This window comes from Pristiophorus japonicus, chromosome 4, assembly GCF_044704955.1.
Source record: "Pristiophorus japonicus isolate sPriJap1 chromosome 4, sPriJap1.hap1, whole genome shotgun sequence".
NCBI lineage: Eukaryota > Metazoa > Chordata > Chondrichthyes > Pristiophoridae > Pristiophorus > Pristiophorus japonicus.
In genome coordinates, this window is record NC_091980.1 from 140,008,366 (window position 1) to 140,026,423 (window position 18,058).

The 18,058-nt window shown below is 55.4% G+C and overlaps 1 protein-coding gene across 1 annotated transcript in view; it reads left to right on the top strand.

Moving 5' to 3' along the window:
- LOC139263084 (uncharacterized) overlaps nt 1-17,748 on the top strand; it is a 192,003-nt gene extending 174,255 nt beyond the window's left edge. Inside the window, exons 5-6 of the mRNA XM_070878621.1 lie at nt 17,219-17,353; nt 17,503-17,748. Coding sequence (XP_070734722.1) covers nt 17,219-17,353; nt 17,503-17,546 — 179 coding nt within the window. The 3' untranslated portion in view covers nt 17,547-17,748. The remainder of the gene's footprint in view (nt 1-17,218; nt 17,354-17,502) is intronic.
- The last annotated feature ends 310 nt before the right edge of the window (nt 17,749-18,058 follow it).

Genomic DNA, 18,058 nt, shown 5'->3' on the forward strand with positions numbered 1-18,058 from the left:
GTCGCTCTCTGTTCCCTCCCCCCCATGTCTCTCTCTCTCTCTCCCGTGTCACTCTCCCCCGCCCTTTTTCACCCTCCCCCCGTGTTTCCCTTTCTGACCGTGCGACTCTCCCTCGCTCCCTCTTCTCTCCCACTCCCCATGTGTGTGCCTCTCTCTCTCCCACTGCCCCCTATCTCTCTCCCCTCCCACGTGTCCCTCTCCTCCCCCCCTGTCTCTCTCCCCCCCGCGAGTCTCTCTCTTCCCCCCCAAGCCTCCCACGCTCTTCCACCCCCCCCAACCCGAGTGTGTCTCTCTCTCTATCCCCGCCAACATGTCTCTCTCTTCCCCTCCCCCGTGTCTCTCTCCCCCTGCCCCCATGTCTTTCTCTCCCCCCCTTTGCCTCTAGCTGCCCCCCGCCCCCCCACCACCCACCATGTCTCTCTCTTTCCCCCCATGACCCTTCCCACCGTATCTCTCTAACATTCCCATGTGTCTCTCTCCCCCTCCCCCGTGTTAGCGTTAGTGTTTTTTCAGAAGAATCACTCAACACTCAGAGTCGGTTCCAATGCTGATGCGGCCTTTATTACGCTTAGCGGGGAGGAAATCACAAGACTGAGTCCAGGCTTCTCTCCACAGAACAAAGGGTCACATTCACTTTTATATGTTTCACAACAGTTACAAACAGTTTACTACAGTTACACAGCCCATCACGGCTGGACACAAGCCAATCACAACGATTATAGATTACATATAGGTTCTTTTAACCCAATAGAATTCCCCTTATGTCTCAGGAACCATGTGTTCGTCTCTTGTCAGCTTGGGCTGATTGATATAGGTTCTCTCACTAGTTCTTTCTTCTTGGAGAAATAATTGGTTTATAACCTTGTTTACAGGAGATGGGTTCTCTTATCTCTTTCTTCCTGGGGAATGAATTGGTTTATGGCCTTGAATATGGGAGATGGGTTCTCTCCTCATTATTCTTATCCTGCATCCAAGGCATTCCTATAGTGGGCCTCACAGGGTTATTGCTCGGTCATTGAACATTCAACAGTTCACAGCTTGACTACCTGATTTCCCATCATGCCTGGGCAGCCATTTTATGTGTGGCCACTTTAAACTTATATGCGTTTAGATATATCTAGCAGGTGCCTAATGTCTAGTATTCTGGTATATTCTAAAGGTGCCTACCTCCGACAACAACTCCCCCTTTCGGTAAAGGGACTAGTCCTAGTCCCCTTTTAACCGACCATTCGACCTTTATTAGATTTTGTGCACGGCCCGGTACTCCCTGCCTCAACGTGCTGGCCAGTCACGCGGTTTCAGGAGTCCCGGTTGCTTAAATCGAATTGACAAAGGCCAAATCCTCCTGCCCCTTTATTAAACAGGCTTGTTTAGTATCCGGGGAACGGTGATTTGTCCGTCTTCATTGTGCGTGGTGTCTGCATGCCTGGCAGGCCATTACGCCCCATGTTATTGCTAAGATCAATTGTATCCCGACCAGTATATGTGAAATTATTTGAATCCATGGGTGGATGTTCACATTTATTCCCCAGTCCCAGACCTTTCTCCACCAACTCTGACTTTGTAAGTCTACCTCGGTATCTTCTTCCAGTACTTTGATTTTAGTTTGTAGTTGGTGGTAGAGCTTTACGGATTGACCCACTCTGAGCCTCAACTCTCATAATACTTCGGTTAGATGTGGGATAAGGACCTGATCTGGTTCGTCATAATCCTGTAAATGATCATGGAGCTGATCGGTTACCTCAATAACTTCGGACTTCCGGCACCTAACCTGGGTGATATGCGCTTGCCCGATCGCGACAGGTCGTAGTGGTGTAAAGCAAAAGTTTGGCTGTGGTATAGGGCACTGCAGGTCATTATACTGGAATGAACGCTCAGTAGTAGAGACGCAGTATCTTCCCTTCCCTCCGTAGCCTGCCCTCGCGAAGTGCATGTGTGCGGGCACTATTTCTAGTACACACCCTTCGGTTCGGTTAAACCCGCACTCGTCTAGCTCCCCTCGGCCCACCAGGTGAGGGCATACCGTGATCTCCCCCCTTTGCTTGCATTCTACTAGGGAAATCCCGGTAAGTATGTTGTTTCGACGAACGGCAGAGGTAGTGGTCAGGTAGTAGCGTATGGAGACATTTTCCCGTATTATTCCGATATTCTCTCGTTGGTATAGGGGGAACGGCCCTGAGTCCGGCGTGGCTATAGGGATCATCAGGACTATCCCTATCCCGGTAGTCCTACATCTGGCAATCTGGAATTGCTGGGTATACTCTGGTCAGTCCCTTCAGAGTACAATTATCCAGTGTCCCCCTTTGGTTAGCCAACTGAGCTCAATGCGAACTGTCTATCCAATCGGGTACTTCCCCGCGTTGGATCTGGTCGAGATTGTGGCGGATCTGTCCCACCATCCACAGACCATAAGCGTGACAGAGTTGCCCCTGTCTTTGCTTTCCCTGTATCTTCCTGTTCTCTATTAATGAGGTGATTGATGGTTCTGGCGTGAGCTTCCAGGACTGAGATGCCATCCAGCTGAATTTTGGCACCCTCCTTTCCTAGGTTGGCTTGGTCTTCCTGGTTTTGCTCCACCCTCTCCAATAACCCCTTCATCACCCCTCTAAGCTGTTCCACCCTCTCATTTAATCCTTGTATGTCTATCGAGTTCACTACGGAGGTCCCTGTATTGAAAACGGTAGCAACATCATTAACTATTTCCCTCTTCATCCTGGGGGCTAACCCCTGTCCCCGGAACCTACTGGCACCCATTGCATCGGCAGCCTGCTGCATTACAACTTTACTTAATACATTGTACATCTTCCTTGACTGTTCTGTACAGTATTCCGGCATCTGGATGCCTGAAATATTGATCAGAACAGGCACAATTTCATGTTTAACATTATCATACAACAGTTCCCCCTCGTTGTACATTACAATCCCATTCTCTGGTCCCTTCGTAGTTATGGGGCAAGGCAGTTCCTCGGGCAATGTAGTGATTCTTATGGGGCGCGGTGTCGGAGGGGGTGAGAAACATACATACAATGATATTGCAGCCGCCCCCGCCTCCTCGTAATACCCACACAGCCCCATTCCCTTCTTGCGGATGACTGATTGCTGGGATTGTCCCGGAGGCGTGCAAATTATGCCGAAAGTACATTCATCAGGCCCTTTGACATCCCTCCGTTTAATACATCTGCTCCTTATACCCGTGGAGCACTGTACACATACTCTTATTCTTATTAGGATTCTTATTAGGATTCACTTGTAACCATGCATTAAAATAAGTCCTGTCCTTGCTCCAGTCCTTGGCTGCTGGGATGCACATTCCGTCCGTTAAATTAAACAAGACTCCATAGTTCATGTAGTTGTTTATTTCCAGCGTGCTCTGCTGTCCGTCGGTGTTGCCCAGGGTACGTGCATGTCGCAGGGCTATCCATATTACGAGTAGCGCCTTTCGTATTCCCATTCCGGTGAGTATTATCTGTAATTTTAAACAGACGGCCTGGTCGTCACCAGGGGTTAAGTTTTTTGCTCTATGAGTGTCCCTGTCACCCTGCAAAATCAGAAGCACAAGGTTATAATCGAACCATTTTGAGCTGAATCTGTAGGGCGTGCGCCCATGTCTTTACCCACTTAAATATTACCCAAACTCCTATTATGACCAAGGCCAAAGCTATTCCTCCAAACATCGCTGTCTGCTTTACCGTTAGGTTGGGTTTGTGGACTACACCTACCCACCGTGGGGTACATTGGCTCTATTGCCAGAGGTGATGGTGCTATGGCTGCGCACTGCATTATCCGTCTAGTCCCGTTATCTCTTCCAGCCTGTTTATCTTAGCTTTTAACTCTTCAATTTGTTTTATTGAGTATCTATTTCTTTATTGTATCAGGCAAGTATTATTACATAAGCTAGTTCTGTTTTTATTTTTGTTTCCTCTGTTAGGTGAGTCTTTTTTTTCCTATTAAGAAATCCAAATTAATAATGTTCAGTGTAAAACGGCTGTCAATGGAAAGGGTTAACTCCTTTCCAGGTTTGTAAGAAGACCTGATGTCATTACGTGACTTCACGTAATCATCTGAAAAAAGTCTTTGTGCCTTCAAAACTGGCTTCGAAATTAGGAATCCGTTAAAAACAGCATTAATCATTAGAGTAAACTCCAATGTTTTCTTAACTTCTAATTCAAGTACTTGCCAAATAATTTTTTTTTTTTAATTGTTTTAAAACAAGACCACACATACAATAGCAATTTTGTTTACTGAAATTCAATTCTGTTTTTTTTTATTTCTCTCTTTCTCCTCGTTATCTTCAAAACCCTCCTGCTTGTTTAGACTGTTCGGGACTTTTTTGATAAACACTGTCCATTTTGGAAATCTTTTCAAACTGCATTGAAACTTTTTCATAATTTAAAATTCGAATCCATGTAGAGTGTTTTTTACTTATTCCAATTTTTTTTTCCTTCTAATTAAACCAATATCTTTTTCACAGCAAACGTCAACTAGTATTTAGTAAGTTATGTCTTTTTCCATTTAGTCCGTTACATTTTTTTTTTCTTTCTTCAAATTAGGTTTTGTATTTTACACGGAGGGTTCGTAACTTGTTAATTTAAAATCATTTGTTTACTTTCAAAGTGGCGTCTTTATCTTTTTCTTTTTCTCCATAACTGGAATGGAGTCCAGCTTTGAGAGTTTGAGGGCTGCCTTTCGTTATCTCAAAATGCTCCAGTTTCAAACTCGTTACTAAAGCTTGCTGTTTTTTAACATTTTTCAAAAGTCCCTTTTACACCTTCGCAGATAGCTCGCCACTCACCCAGAAGTTTGACCTGATCAGATTTAATTTAATAATTTTTTTTTTTGAATCCACCTCAGTATTTTCTGTGTCTTCTCTGAATATCTCAAAATCCCAATTCAAACTTTGTAATTTCAATCTTTATTTAAAACTTTTTTTTTTTGCTAGAAGCTCTTTTTTTTTAAAGCATTCTTTATCTCATTCCGAGACTAAATTTATGTCTTTCAACCCAATCAATCATTGCATGTTTTCTTTCGGCAAGTAAGTGAGCGTGTCAAATAAATCTTTTGCTCAACAAACCTATCCTTTATTTGTTTATTTTCCTAGCTCCGTAACTTATCATCCGAATAAATCCACACCTGCGTTTCTAACTTAAATGTCTTAAAACTTCCCACATACAGGACAACATTACAAAGGGTTAAAAAAAGACTTTCACTCTGTTTCTAAAATAAACAGACACTTGCATTCCTCTTCCAACCAGGCTTTCGGAACATGAAAACATAAAAAAAATTCATTCTGCAGTCAAAAATCACACACACTTCTCACTCAACGATCAGACATTTACAACAGTCTCTCTTCTTGTTTTGGCCGGCTCTATTTTTGGATCCATGACCTTTCAGGGAATTCATAGTTTTATCTAAATAATTCCTCACATAACTAGTTCCTGAGGATTCCACCCTGCTTTAATCATTTTTTCGATTAGCTTCTTTTGTTTTTCCGCCAGGTGGCGGGTAAGCGACCCTTCTGGTCCCCACTCGAGTTTACTTGTTTTCATGGCCATTCCTGGGTAGGACTAGTACCGTTAGGAATCTACTCTCAGAGGTCCGCTTTCTTTCTAGCGCGACTTGTAGTAAACTGTCTCTTGGCTACTGTCAGGTCACAAGTTCTGCTGTTACACAAACTTATACAATTCTTAAAACGCGTTTAAGCAATTTCCCGCAGTGCTCTACGTATCCTTAACGACTACCTACCACCGCTCGGCCCGTTGGTCCGACCCTGTTCACAGGTTTGGATTCCGTTAGCCGCTGTACACCGCTTGGTTCTACTCCGGGGTATTTCAAATGACACTACTGGGTCCGGAAGATGTCTCTCGGTATCACGATCCCACGGTCTAAGTGTGTTCCCTACGCCTACTTGGTTCCTGGCCGTCACGTGGGACAAAAGTCCTCTTAATTCAGGCTCAGGCTAGGCGTTTGAGATATTAGACCGTCTCCTCGTGTCGATCAACCAGCTTCCACCTTCCGCACCCTTTATACTTAAAAATCGTTTTTTTTTATACTCACCCGGGTTTTTCCAAGGGCGTCCAGCGACTCCGGGAAATCCTGCCGACTACGCCACTGTTAGCGTTAGTGTTTTCTCAGAAGAATCACTCAACACTCAGAGTCGGTTCCAATGCTGATGCGGCCTTTATTACGCTTAGCGGGGAGGAAATCACAAGACTGAGTCCAGGCTTCTCTCCACAGAACAAAGGGTTACATTCACTTTTATATGTTTCACAACAGTTACAAACAGTTTACTACAGTTACACAGCCCATCACGGCTGGACACAAGCCAATCACAACGATTATAGATTACATATAGGTTCTTTTAACCCAATAGAATTCCCCTTATGTCTCTCACCCCCCCCCCGTCCCCGTGTCTCTCTCTCCCTGCCTCCCATGTCTCTCTCCCCCTCCCCCTTGTCTCTCTCCCCCGCCTCCCATGTCTCTCTCCCCCTCCCCCGTGTCTCTCTCCCCCTTCCCCTTGTCTCTCTCCCCCCGCCTCCCATGTCTCTCTCCCACTCCCCCTTGTCTCTCTCCCCCTGCCCCCCGTGTCTCTCTCCCCCTCCCCCATGTCTCTCTCCCCCTCCCCCTTGTCTCTCTCCCCCTGCCCCCCGTGTCTCTCTCCCCCTCCCCCGTGTCTCTCTCCCCCTTCCCCTCGTCTCTCTCCCCCCGCCTCCCATGTCTCTCTCCCCCTCCCCCTTGTCTCTCTCCCCCAGTCCCCCGTGTCTCTCTCCCCCTCCCCCGTGTCTCTATCTCTCCCCCCATGTCTCTCTCCCCCCTCCCCCGTGTCTCTCTCCCCCCGTGTCTCTCTCCCCCCTCCCCCATGTCTTTCTCTCCCCACCCCTGCCATGTCTCCCTCCTCTCTCTCCCCCCGATGTCTCTCGCCCCTCGTGTCTCTCTCTCTCATCCCCGAGTCTCTCTCTCCCCCGCCAATGTCTCTCTCTCACCCGCCCCGTGACTCCCTTTTTTCCCCCCATCTCTCTCCCCACCCCCCACCCCCCGTGTCTCTCTCTCTTCCCCCCCCTCCCCCGCATCTCTCTCTCTTCACCAGGTCTCTCCCTCTCCTACCCCAGCGTCTCTCTTCCCCACTGCCCCCACGTCGATCTTTCTCCAACCACACCGCGTCTCTCTCAACCCATGTCAGTCTCTCCCCCCCTTGTCTCTCTCTCTCCCGCCTTGTCTCTCTCTCACCCTCCCTTGTCTCTCTCTCTCCCCCCTTGTCTCTCTCTCTCCCCCCGTGTCTCTCTCTCTCCCCCCGTGTCACTCTCTCTCCCCCCTTGTCTCTCGCTCTCCCCCCCTGTCTCTCTTTCTCCCCCCCTTGTCTCTCTCTCTCTCCCCCCCTTGTCTCTCTCTCTCCCCCCGTGTCTCTCTCTCTCCCCCCCTGTCTCTCTTTCTCCCCCCCTTGTCTCTCTCTCTCTCCCCCCCTTGTCTCTCTCTCTCCCGCCTTGTCTCTCTCTCTCCCTCCCTTGTCTCTCTCTCTCCCCCCTTGTCTCTCTCTCTCCCCCCGTGTCTCTCTCTCTCCCCCCGTGTCACTCTCTCTCCCCCCTTGTCTCTCTCTCTCCCCCCCTGTCTCTCTCTCTCCCCCCCTTGTCTCTCTCTCTCTCCCCCTTGTCTCTCTCTCTCCCCCCCTCTTGTATCTCTCTCCCCCCGTGTCTCTCTCCCCCTCCCCCGTGTGCCTCTCTCTCCAACCTCCCCCATGTCATTCTATTTCACCTCTCCATGTCTCTCTCTTCCTCCCCAAGCCTCCCACGCACTCCCCCCCCACCCCGAGTGTGTGTCTCTCTCTATCCCCGCCAACATGTCTCTCTCTCTCTCCCTGCCCCCGTGTCTCTCTCCCCCTGCCGCCGTGTCTCTGTCAACCTCTGCCCCCGTGTCTTTCTCTCCCCCTTTGCCTCCAGTTGTCCTCCCCCCACCCCCCCGTCTCTCTCTTTCCCCCCATGACTCTCCCTGCCGTAACTCTCTAACCCCACCATGTGTATCTCTCCCCTCCTGCACGTGTCATTCTCCATGCCCGTATCTCTCTCTCCCCACCCCCGCCCCGTGTCTCGTGATCCCCCCCGTCTCTCTCTCCCCCCTCGTGTCTCTCTCTGTCTCCACACCCCCCCCCCTGCCATCCCTCCCTCTCTCCTGCCCCGAGTGTGTGTCTCTCTCCCTCTTCCCCATGTCGTTCTATTCCCTCACCCGTATTTCTCTCTTCCTCCCCAAGCCTCCCACGCACCCCCCCACCCCGAGTGTGTGTCTCTCTCTATCCCCTCCAACATGTCACTCTCTCTTCCTCTGCCCCCATGTTAATCTTTCTCCCTCCCCCGTGTCTCTCTCTCTCCCCCTCCCTCATGTCTCTCTCCCTCGCCCTCATGTCTCTCTCCCCCTTCCCTCGTGTCTCTCTCCCCCTGCCCCCGTGTCTTTGTCTCCCCCCCTTTGCCTCTAGCTGTCACTCCCCGCCCACCCCCCGTGTCCCTCTCTTTCCCCCCATGACTCTCATCGCCATATCTCTCTAACATTCCCATGTGTCGCTCCCCCCTCCCCCATGTCTTTCTCTCCCCACCCTCGCCTTGTCTCTCTCCTCTCTCTCCCCGCCATCTCTCTCCCCCATCTCTCACCGCCCCCCCCCACCCATCTCTCTGCCCGCCGTGTCTCTCTCTCTCCCCCCTCCCCCACATCTCTCTCTCTTCCCCAGGTCTCTCCCTCTCCTACCCCCGTGTCTCTCTCCCTCTCTGTCCCCATGTCGATCTCTCTCCAACCCCCCCACGTCTCTCTCAACCCCTGCCCCCATGTCAGTCTCTCCCCTCGCGTGTCTCACACCCCACTTCCCCCCCACCTCACCGTGTCTCTCTCTCCCTCTCCCCCGCCACTCCCTGTCTCTCTCTGTTCCCCCGTCCTCTCTCTCTCTCTCCCCCCGCCATGACTATCTCTGCCCCGAGTCTCTCTTCCTCCTCTCTGTGTATCTCTCCCCACCCGCCACGCCCCTGCCGTGTGTGTCTCTCTCCATGCCCGCGTCTCTCTCTCCCCACACCCCCCCGTGTCTCGCGCTCCCCCCCGTCTCACTCTGTCCCCGCCGTCTCTCTCTTCCCACCCCCCTGTGTCTCTCTGTTCCCCGACCCCGTCTCTCTCTCTCCCCCCTCGTGTCTCTCTCTGTCTCCCCACCGCACCCCGCCGTCCCTCCCTCTCCTGCCCTGAGTGTGTGTCTCTCTCTCTCCCCCTCCCCTGTCTGTCTCTCTCTCCCCACCCCCGCATGTCATTCTATTCCCCCCCACCGTGTCTCTCTCTTCCTCCTCAAGCCTCCCACGCGCCCCCCACCAACCCTGAGTGTGTGTCTCTCTCTCTATCCCCGCCAACTTGTCACTCTCTCCCCCTCTGCCCCCATGTCGATCTCTCTCCCTCCCCCGTCTCTCTCTCTCCCCCTCCCTCGTTTCTCTCTCCTCACCCACCCCAGTGTCTCTCTCTTTCCCCCATGACTCTCCCCCGTATCTCTCTAACATTCCCATGTGTCTCTCTCCCTTTTCTCCCGTGTATCTCTCCCCCTCCCCCGAGTCTCTCTCCCCTTCCCCCGAGTCTCTCTCCCCACCTTCGCCGTGTCTCTCTCCTCTCTCTCCCCGCCCCCATGTCTCTCCTCCCCTTCCGTGTCTCTCTCGCTCCCCCACCCATCTCTCTCCCCGCCGCCCCCCACTCCCAACCGTGTCTCTCTCTCTCTCCCCCCCTCCCCCGCATCTCTCTCTCTCTTCCCCAGATCTGTTCCTCTCCTACCCCCGCGTCTCTCTCCCCCTTGGCCCCCATGTCAATCTCTCTCTAATCCCACCATGTCTCTCTCAACCCCTGCCCCGGTGTCAGTCTCTCTCCCCCGCTCCACCATGTCTCTATTTCCCCTCACGTGTCTCACACCCCACCTCCACCCTCCCTTCCGTGTCTCTCTGTCTCTCTCCCCCCCCATTTCCCGTCTCTCTCTGTTCCCCGGCCTTTCTCTCTCTCTCCCCCACCCATGACTATCTCTGTCCTGTGTCTCTCTTCCTCTTCCCCCTCTCTGTGTCTCTCTCTCCCCCCCGCCACGCCCCTCCCCTGTGTGTGTCTCGCTTTCCCTCCCCTTGTCTCTCTCTTCCCCCCCCCATGTCTCTCTCTCCACACACCCCCCCCGTGTCTCTCACCACGCCCGTGTCTCTCTCTCTCCCCCCCCCATGTCTCTCACCACGCCCGTGTCTCTCTCTCTCCCCCCGTGTCTCTCACCACGCCCGTGTCTCTCTCTCTCCCCCCCCCATGTCTCTCACCACGCCCGTGTCTCTCTCTCTCCCCCCGTGTCTCTCACCACGCCCGTGTCTCTCTCTCTCCCCCCCCCATGTCTCTCACCACGCCCGTGTCTCTCTCTCTCCCCCGCCCCGTGTCTCTCACCACGCCCGTGTCTCTCTCTCTCCCCCCCCGTGTCTCTCACCACGCCCGTGTCTCTCTCTCCCCCCCCGTGTCTCTCACCACGCCCGTGTCTCTCTCTCTCCCCCCCCATGTCTCTCACCACGCCCGTGTCTCTATATTTCCCCCCCCCGTGTCTCTCACCACGCCCGTGTCTCTCTCTCCCCCCACCGTGTCTCTCACCACGCCCGTGTCTCTCTCTCTCCCCCCACCGTGTCTCTCACCACGCCCGTGTCTCTCTCTCTCCCCCCCCGTGTCTCTCACCACGCCCGTGTCTCTCTCTCCCCCCCCCGTGTCTCTCACCACGCCTGTGTCTCTCTCTCCCCCCACCGTGTCTCTCACCACGCCCGTGTCTCTCTCTCTCCCCCCCATGTCTCTCACCACGCCCGTGTCTCTATATTTCCCCCCCCCGTGTCTCTCACCACGCCCGTGTCTCTCTCTCTCCCCCCCCATGTCTCTCACCACGCCCGTGTCTCTATCTTCCCCCCCCCCCGTGTCTCTCACCACGCCCGTGTCTCTCTCTCCCCCCCCCCGTATCTCTCACCACGCCCGTGTCTCTCTCTCCCCCCCCCCATGTCTCTCACCACGCCCGTGTCTCTATCTTCCCCCCCCCCCCGTGTCTCTCACCACGCCCGTGTCTCTCTCTCCCCCCCCCCCGTGTCTCTCACCACGCCCGTGTCTCTCTCTCCCCCCCCCCCGTGTCTCTCACCACGCCCGTGTCTCTCTCTCCCCCCCGCCATGTCTCTCACCACGCCCGTGTCTCTATCTTCCCCCCCCCCCGTGTCTCTCACCACGCCCGTGTCTCTCTCTCCCCCCCCCCGTATCTCTCACCACGCCCGTGTCTCTCTCTCCCCCCCCCCCCCGTATCTCTCACCACGCCCGTGTCTCTCTCTCCCCCCCCCCATGTCTCTCACCACGCCCGTGTCTCTCTCTCCCCCCCCCATGTCTCTCACCACGCCAGTGTCTCTATCTTTCCCCCCCCCCGTGTCTCTCACCACGCCCGTGTCTCTCTCTCTCCCCCCCCATGTCTCTCACCACGCCCGTGTCTCTATCTTCCCCCCCCCCGTGTCTCTCACCACGCCCGTGTCTCTCTCTTTCCCCCCCCGTGTCTCTCACCACGCCCGTGTCTCTCTCTTTCCCCCCCCGTGTCTCTCACCACGCCCGTGTCTCTCTCTTTCCCCCCCCGTGTCTCTCACCACGCCCGTGTCTCTCTCTCCCCCCCCCCCCGTGTCTCTCACCACGCCCGTGTCTCTCTCTCCCCCCACCGTGTCTCTCACCACGCCCGTGTCTCTCTCTTCCCCCACCGTGTCTCTCACCACGCCCGTGTCTCTCTCTCCCCCCCCCCCGTGTCTCTCACCACGCCCGTGTCTCTCTCTCCCCCCCCCGTGTCTCTCACCACGCCCGTGTCTCTCTCTCCCCGCCCAGCGTCTCTCACCACGCCCGTGTCTCTCTCTCCCCCCCCCCCGTGTCTCTCACCACGCCCATGTCTCTCTCTCCCCCCCCCATGTCTCTCACCACGCCCGTGTCTCTCTCTTTCCCCCCCCGTGTCTCTCACCACGCCCGTGTCTCTCTCTCCCCCCCCCCCGTGTCTCTCACCACGCCCGTGTCTCTCTCTCCCCCCCCCCGTGTCTTTCACCACGCCCGTGTCTCTCTCTTTCCCCCCCCGTGTCTCTCACCACGCCCGTGTCTCTCTCTTTCCCCCCCCGTGTCTCTCACCACGCCCGTGTCTCTCTCTCCCCGCCCAGCGTCTCTCACCACGCCCGTGTCTCTCTCTCTCCCCACAGTGTCTCTCACCACGCCCGTGTCTCTCTCTCCCCCCACCGTGTCTCTCACCACGCCTGTGTCTCTCTCTCCCCACACCCCCCCCCCCCCGTGTCTCTCTCCATGGCCGTGTCTCTCTCCCCACACACCCCCATGTCTCGCGCTCCCCCGCGTCTCTCTCTGTCCCCGCCATCTCTTTCTCCCCACCCCCCTGTGTCTCTCTGTCTCCCCCACCCCCCTGCTGTCCCTCCCTCTCCCCTGCCCCGAGTGTGTGTCTCACTCTCCCCCTCCCCTGTGTGTCTCTTCCTCCCCAAGCCTCCACGCCCCTTCTCTCTCTTCCCCTGTCTTTTCTCTCTCTTTTCCCACCAACAAGTCGTTCTCTATCACACCCTCGCCCCCATGTCGCTCTCTCCGCACCCCATGACTCTCCCAGCCCCGTGGCTCTCTCCTCCCCCCATGTCTCTCTCCCACCCCGTATCTCTCTCCACCCTCCCCCCCCACCCCCCGTGTCTCTATCTCCTCCCCCCCGCCTGTGTCTCGCTCCCCCGCTGCCCGACCCCCCAGTGTCTCTCCCACTCCCCCCCCCTCCCGCTGTGTCTCTCTCCCCCCCCTCTGGGTCTATCTCCCCCTCCCCATTGGGTCTATCTCCCCCTCCCCCCCGTCTCTCTCTGTCCCCCCCCGTCCTTTCTGTCCCCCCCTCCCCTTTCTGTCCCCCACACCCATGTCTCTCTCAACCCCTGCCCCCATGTCGCTCCCCCCACCCCACCGTATCTCTCTCCCATCCCTGTGTCTCTCTCTCCCCACCGTGTCCCTCCCCCCCGCCCCGTGTTTCTCTCTCTCTGTCCCTCTTCGCCCCCATCTCTCTCTCTCTCTCCTCCCCCCTGTCTCTCTCTTTCTTTCATCTCACCCTGTCTTTCTCTGTCCCCCTCTGCCCCGTGTTTCTCTCTCTCCACGTGGCTCTCTCCCTCTGTCCCTCTTCCTCCCATCCCTCTCTCTCTCCTCCCCCGTGTCTCTCTCTCTCACCCCCCTCCCATGATTCTCTCTCACACCCCCGTTTCCCTCTCTCCCTCCTCGTGTCTCTCTCTGTCTCCCCACACACTCGGGGAGGGGGAGAAGGTGAGGGGGGAGAGGGAGAGATGGCAGGGGAGAGAGACACGGGCGGGGTGAGAGAGACGCGGGGGGAGAGAGAGAGAGACACACATACAGGGGAGGGGCGTGGCAGAGGGGGGAAGATACACAGAGAGGGGGAAGAGGTAGGGAGATATGGGGGCAGAGATAGTCATGGGGGGGGAGAGATAAAAGATGGGGGGGAGGTGGGGCGAGGGACACGTGAGGAGAGAGAGAGACACGCCAGGGGGAGAGACTGACATGGGGGCAGGGGTTGAGAGACACACTGGGGGGGGGCGATGGAGAGAGATCGACATGGGGGCAGAGGGGGAGAGAGACATGGGGAGGAAGAGAGGGATGCGGGGGGTGGAGAGAGAAACACGGGGTGGGGAGAAAGAGATGCAGGGGGGAAGAGAGAGACACAGGGGGGAAGAGAGACACAAGGGGGCGGGGGAGAGACATGGCCGGGGGGGGGGGGGAGGGACATGGCGTGGGAGAGAGAGTTATGGGGGGGAAGAGAGACACGGGGGGGCGGGGGGAGAGAGATACATGGGGGGGTTAGAGCGATACAGCGGGGAGAGTCATCAGGGGAAAGAGAGAGATACGGGGGGTGGGGATGACAGCTAGAGGCAAAGGCGGGGAGAGAGATACACGGGTACAGGAGGAGAGAGACACGGGGGCAGGAGGAGAGAGAGAGACACGAGGGAGGAGGAGAGAGAGTGACATGTTGGCGGGGATAGAGAGAGACACACACTCGGGGTCTCCCTCCTCCGCGAGTGTGTGCCTCCCTCTCTCCCCTCTAGTGTGTCTCTCTCTCTCTCCCCCCGTGTCTCTCTTCCCCCGTGTCTCTCCCTCTCCCCCGTCCCTGAGTGTGTGTCTCCCTCCCCCCCTCCCTGAGTGTGTGTCTCCCACTCACCCCTCCCTGAGTATGTGTCTCCCACTCACCCCTCCCCGAGTGTGTGTCTCCCTCTCTCCCCTCCAGTGTGTCTCTCTCCCTCTCCCCCCTCCCTGTGTGTGTGTCTCCCTCTCACCCCTCCCTGAGTGTGTGTCTCCCACTCACCCCTCCCCGAGTGTGTGTCTCCCTCTCCCCCCTCCCTGTGTGTGTGTCTCCCACTCATTCCTCCCTGAGTGTGTGTCTCCCACTCACCCCTCCCCGAGTGTGTGTCTCCCTCTCTCCCCTCCAGTGTGTCTCTCTCCCTCTCCCCCCTCCCTGTGTGTGTGTCTCCCTCTCACCCCTCCCTGTGTGTGTGTCTCCCTCTCACCCCTCCCTGAGTGTGTGTCTCCCACTCACTCCTCCTCGAGTGCGTGTCTCCCTCTCCCCCCTCCCTGAGTGTGTGTCTTCCCCCCCCTCCCAGAGTGTGTGTGTCTCCCACTCCCCCTCCTCCCCGAGTGTGTGTCTCTCTTCCTCCCCGACCGCCCTCACTTGTCTCTCTCTCTCTCTTCCCCCGTCCTTTTGCTCTCTTTTCCTGCCACCAAATCGTTCTCTATCACCCCCCGCCTCCATGTCGCTCTCTCCCCACCCCATGACTCTCTCTCTCTCAACCCCCCCCCCGTCTCTCTGTCCCTCCAACCTTTCTCTCTCTCCCCCTACCCCATGACTCTATCTCCCACCCCCGTTTCCCCCTCCCTCCCGTGTCTTTCTCCCCTCCCACCAACTCTCTCTGTCCCCTCGTCCTTTTTCTATCTTCCCCCCATGACTCTCTCTACCCCCCTTGTCTCTATCTCCTCCTCACCCCGCCCTGTGTCTCGCTCCCCTGCCGCCCGACCCCCCCGCCCCCAGTGTCTCGCTCTCTCTCCCCCCTCCCCCCCGGGTCTATCTTCTCCTTCTCCAGGTGTCTCTCTCCCCCACCCCCCGCCCCGTTCTTTCTGTCTCTCTCCCCCATCCTTGTCTCTTTCAACCCCTGCCCCCATGTTGCTCTCTCTATCTCCCGTCACCCCACCATCTCTCGTTCTCTCCCCGTGTCTCTCTCTTCCTCCCCGTGACTGTCACTCCCCACCGTGTGTCTCTGTCCCCAACCGTGCCTCTTGCCCACCGTGTCGCTTGTCCTCCCGCTCTTTTGCTCGCCTTCCCGCCCGCCTGTGTTTCTCTCTCCACCGTGTCTCTCTCCAATCGCGCCCCCCCGTATCTCTCTCAACCTCTGCCCCCATGTGTCTCTCCCCCTCCCCTGTGTGTGTCTCCCTCCCCCCACACCCCCCATGTCTCTCTTGCCCACCCCGTCCATCCGTGTCTCTCTCTCTCTCCCCCCATCCTTTGTCTCTCCCCCACACCCCTGTGTGTGTGTCGCTCTCTCTCCCCCACCGTGTCTCTCTCTCCCCCTGCCCCAAATGTCGCACTCTCTCCACATCTGTGTCTCCCTCTCTTCCCGCCCCCCCCCCCCCGAGTGTGTCTCTCTCTCCCCCCCATGTGTCTCTCCCCCCCATCCCGTCTCTCTCTGTCCCCCCCATCCTTTCTCTGTCACTCCCCGTGTCTGTCTCTCTCTCCCCGCTATCTCTCTCTCACACTACTGCCGATGTTTTTTCTCCCACAGAAGGCCACGAAAATGTTCCCAATCATGCAACAGCTGGAAACAAATCCAGCCCCAGGCTTCAGCGGCAGGAAATGTTTGAGCAGCGGCCTCTATACTGACCCGTCAGAAGATCAGCAGCACAGCAGCACAACGTGCTCGTTGTGGGGCCCACTTCCGGTTCCAGGGCCGAGGAGTCTGCGCCTGTGCGAAAGGCGTCGGGGGCAGAGTCCAGAGGACACAGGCGCAGAAACAACACGGTGCAAATAGTCACTCTGATCTTTTAACCCCCGACCCTGTCCCGCCTGTCGGGGGGCGTGGGGTTAAAATCGAGACATCTGTGAGGGAATCCCACCCACCCCAGGTCCCTGGGAGGCCGTTCCTTCTCCTCTCCTCACTTCACATGATTGTAGTGAGTATGTTCCTGCAGAGAGGGGGGCACAGACTGGAGACCCTCGGGATAATAATAATGATCAATAATGGAAAGATGAGGCTCCAGTACAGAGAAACTGGACTGAACACAGACGGCTTTGAAAATCACAAACTGAGCTGAAGTGTCAGCAAACCAGGATCCCACTGCACGTGTGGAGATCAGTGTGAATGTAGGGAGACGGCAAATCCCGGGATTCTGCCATTTTCCGGATGGGTTGCTGCGGGGTGTCAGGACCAGCATTAGAAGGGGGGCAGCTTGTTGCACTGATCACTCGATCCCCTTTGGGTTTCTGATCTGAGATGTCCCCACTGATAAAAACATTCTCTCCTCTTTCATTCCACAGTGACGGAGACTCAGAGAGTCACAGACCCAGATGTTCCAGCGCTCACCCTGAACCTGCCCAATATATCGCAACTTATCCAGGAGAGGCTGAATGGATGGGAAAAGTACCACTCAGACATATTGGGAATCATCAATAAGATGGTGCAGCTTTTCTCCAATATAAGGCACTGAGAGCAGGTGGGGTTAGTTGTGTTCAGACAGCTGGGAATATCCCGAACTTTAATATCTGCTCCCTGTGTCTGTGGATCAGGAGCCTGAGATTAATCCTCAGTCCCCAGTGACACCTGCTTTAAACATTCCTCACTGTAATGGGCCAGAGCTTCACCCACCGTGGGCCAGGTAGGGGCGGAGTTACACACTGCCAATCAGAGTGGCCCTTAAAGGGACACCGACCCTCAATGGCTGCCAGTATTATTAAAGAGTTTAGTAAGAGATGGAAAGACTTGCATTTATATAGCACCTGTCAGAACCTCAGGAATTCCAAAGTGCTTTACAGACAATGAAGTTCTATTTTTGAAGCGTACTCACTGTTGTAATGTAGGAATATATAAGTATGGAATATATAACCCCCCCATCGAGTAATATGAAGGAGGTGGGACCTCGCTGTGTCACAATTTCCAATCACCATGTGCTTTGTTTACAGGGCCAGCTTCCACCGAATACAGGGGCTCATCGACTGTAACTCCTCCCCCACACAGCTCCTCTGGGGCAGCCCCTGTCCCATTGATCGCCATCAAGCAGTCGACTGGGATCAGAGGGAGAACGGGAATATCCCAAGGTGTGTTTATAATCTGAAACGGGGATCACACTGACTGGTAATATGGGGCTGGCACTGTCTGGGAAATACTGACACTCCGACCCTGCAGCTGTCAATCATTGATCTGAGTGGAATAACCCTGTCTGACCAATCTCTTCTCTCCTCTCTAGGGCAAAGGTCACCGATGGGCCTGGATCCAAAGACAGCAAACTGAAACTTGGTTCTGTCTGATGATCTGAGATCAGTAACACGGACTGGACAGAAACAGCCCTACCCACCTCACCCAGAGAGGTTTAAAGACCAACCCCAAGTCCTCTGCTCCCAGAGCTTCTCCTCAGGATCCCATTCCTGGGATGTGGAGACTGATGGGAATCGCTGGGGAATAGGGATTGTGTGTGGGAGTGTAGAGAGGGAGGGGGGAGGGTTTTACCTTGGGGGCAGCAGTAAATCCTGGGGTTTATATTATTGTGGTGATCTTTGTGTTTCTCTCAGGGCCCGGCACAATTCCCGGGACACTCACCTCCGACAGATCGGGTCTGGGAGCAGGATCCGAGTTCAGTTGGACTACGAGGCTGGGACTGTGTCATTTCACCAGGTCACTGACTCACTGACACATTTACACACATTTCACACCACATTCACTGAACCCGTGTTTCCAGCATTTTATTGTGGAAACAAATCCCTAAAACTGTTAAATTAATCCTGGTATCGGAGACTCGGTGATGT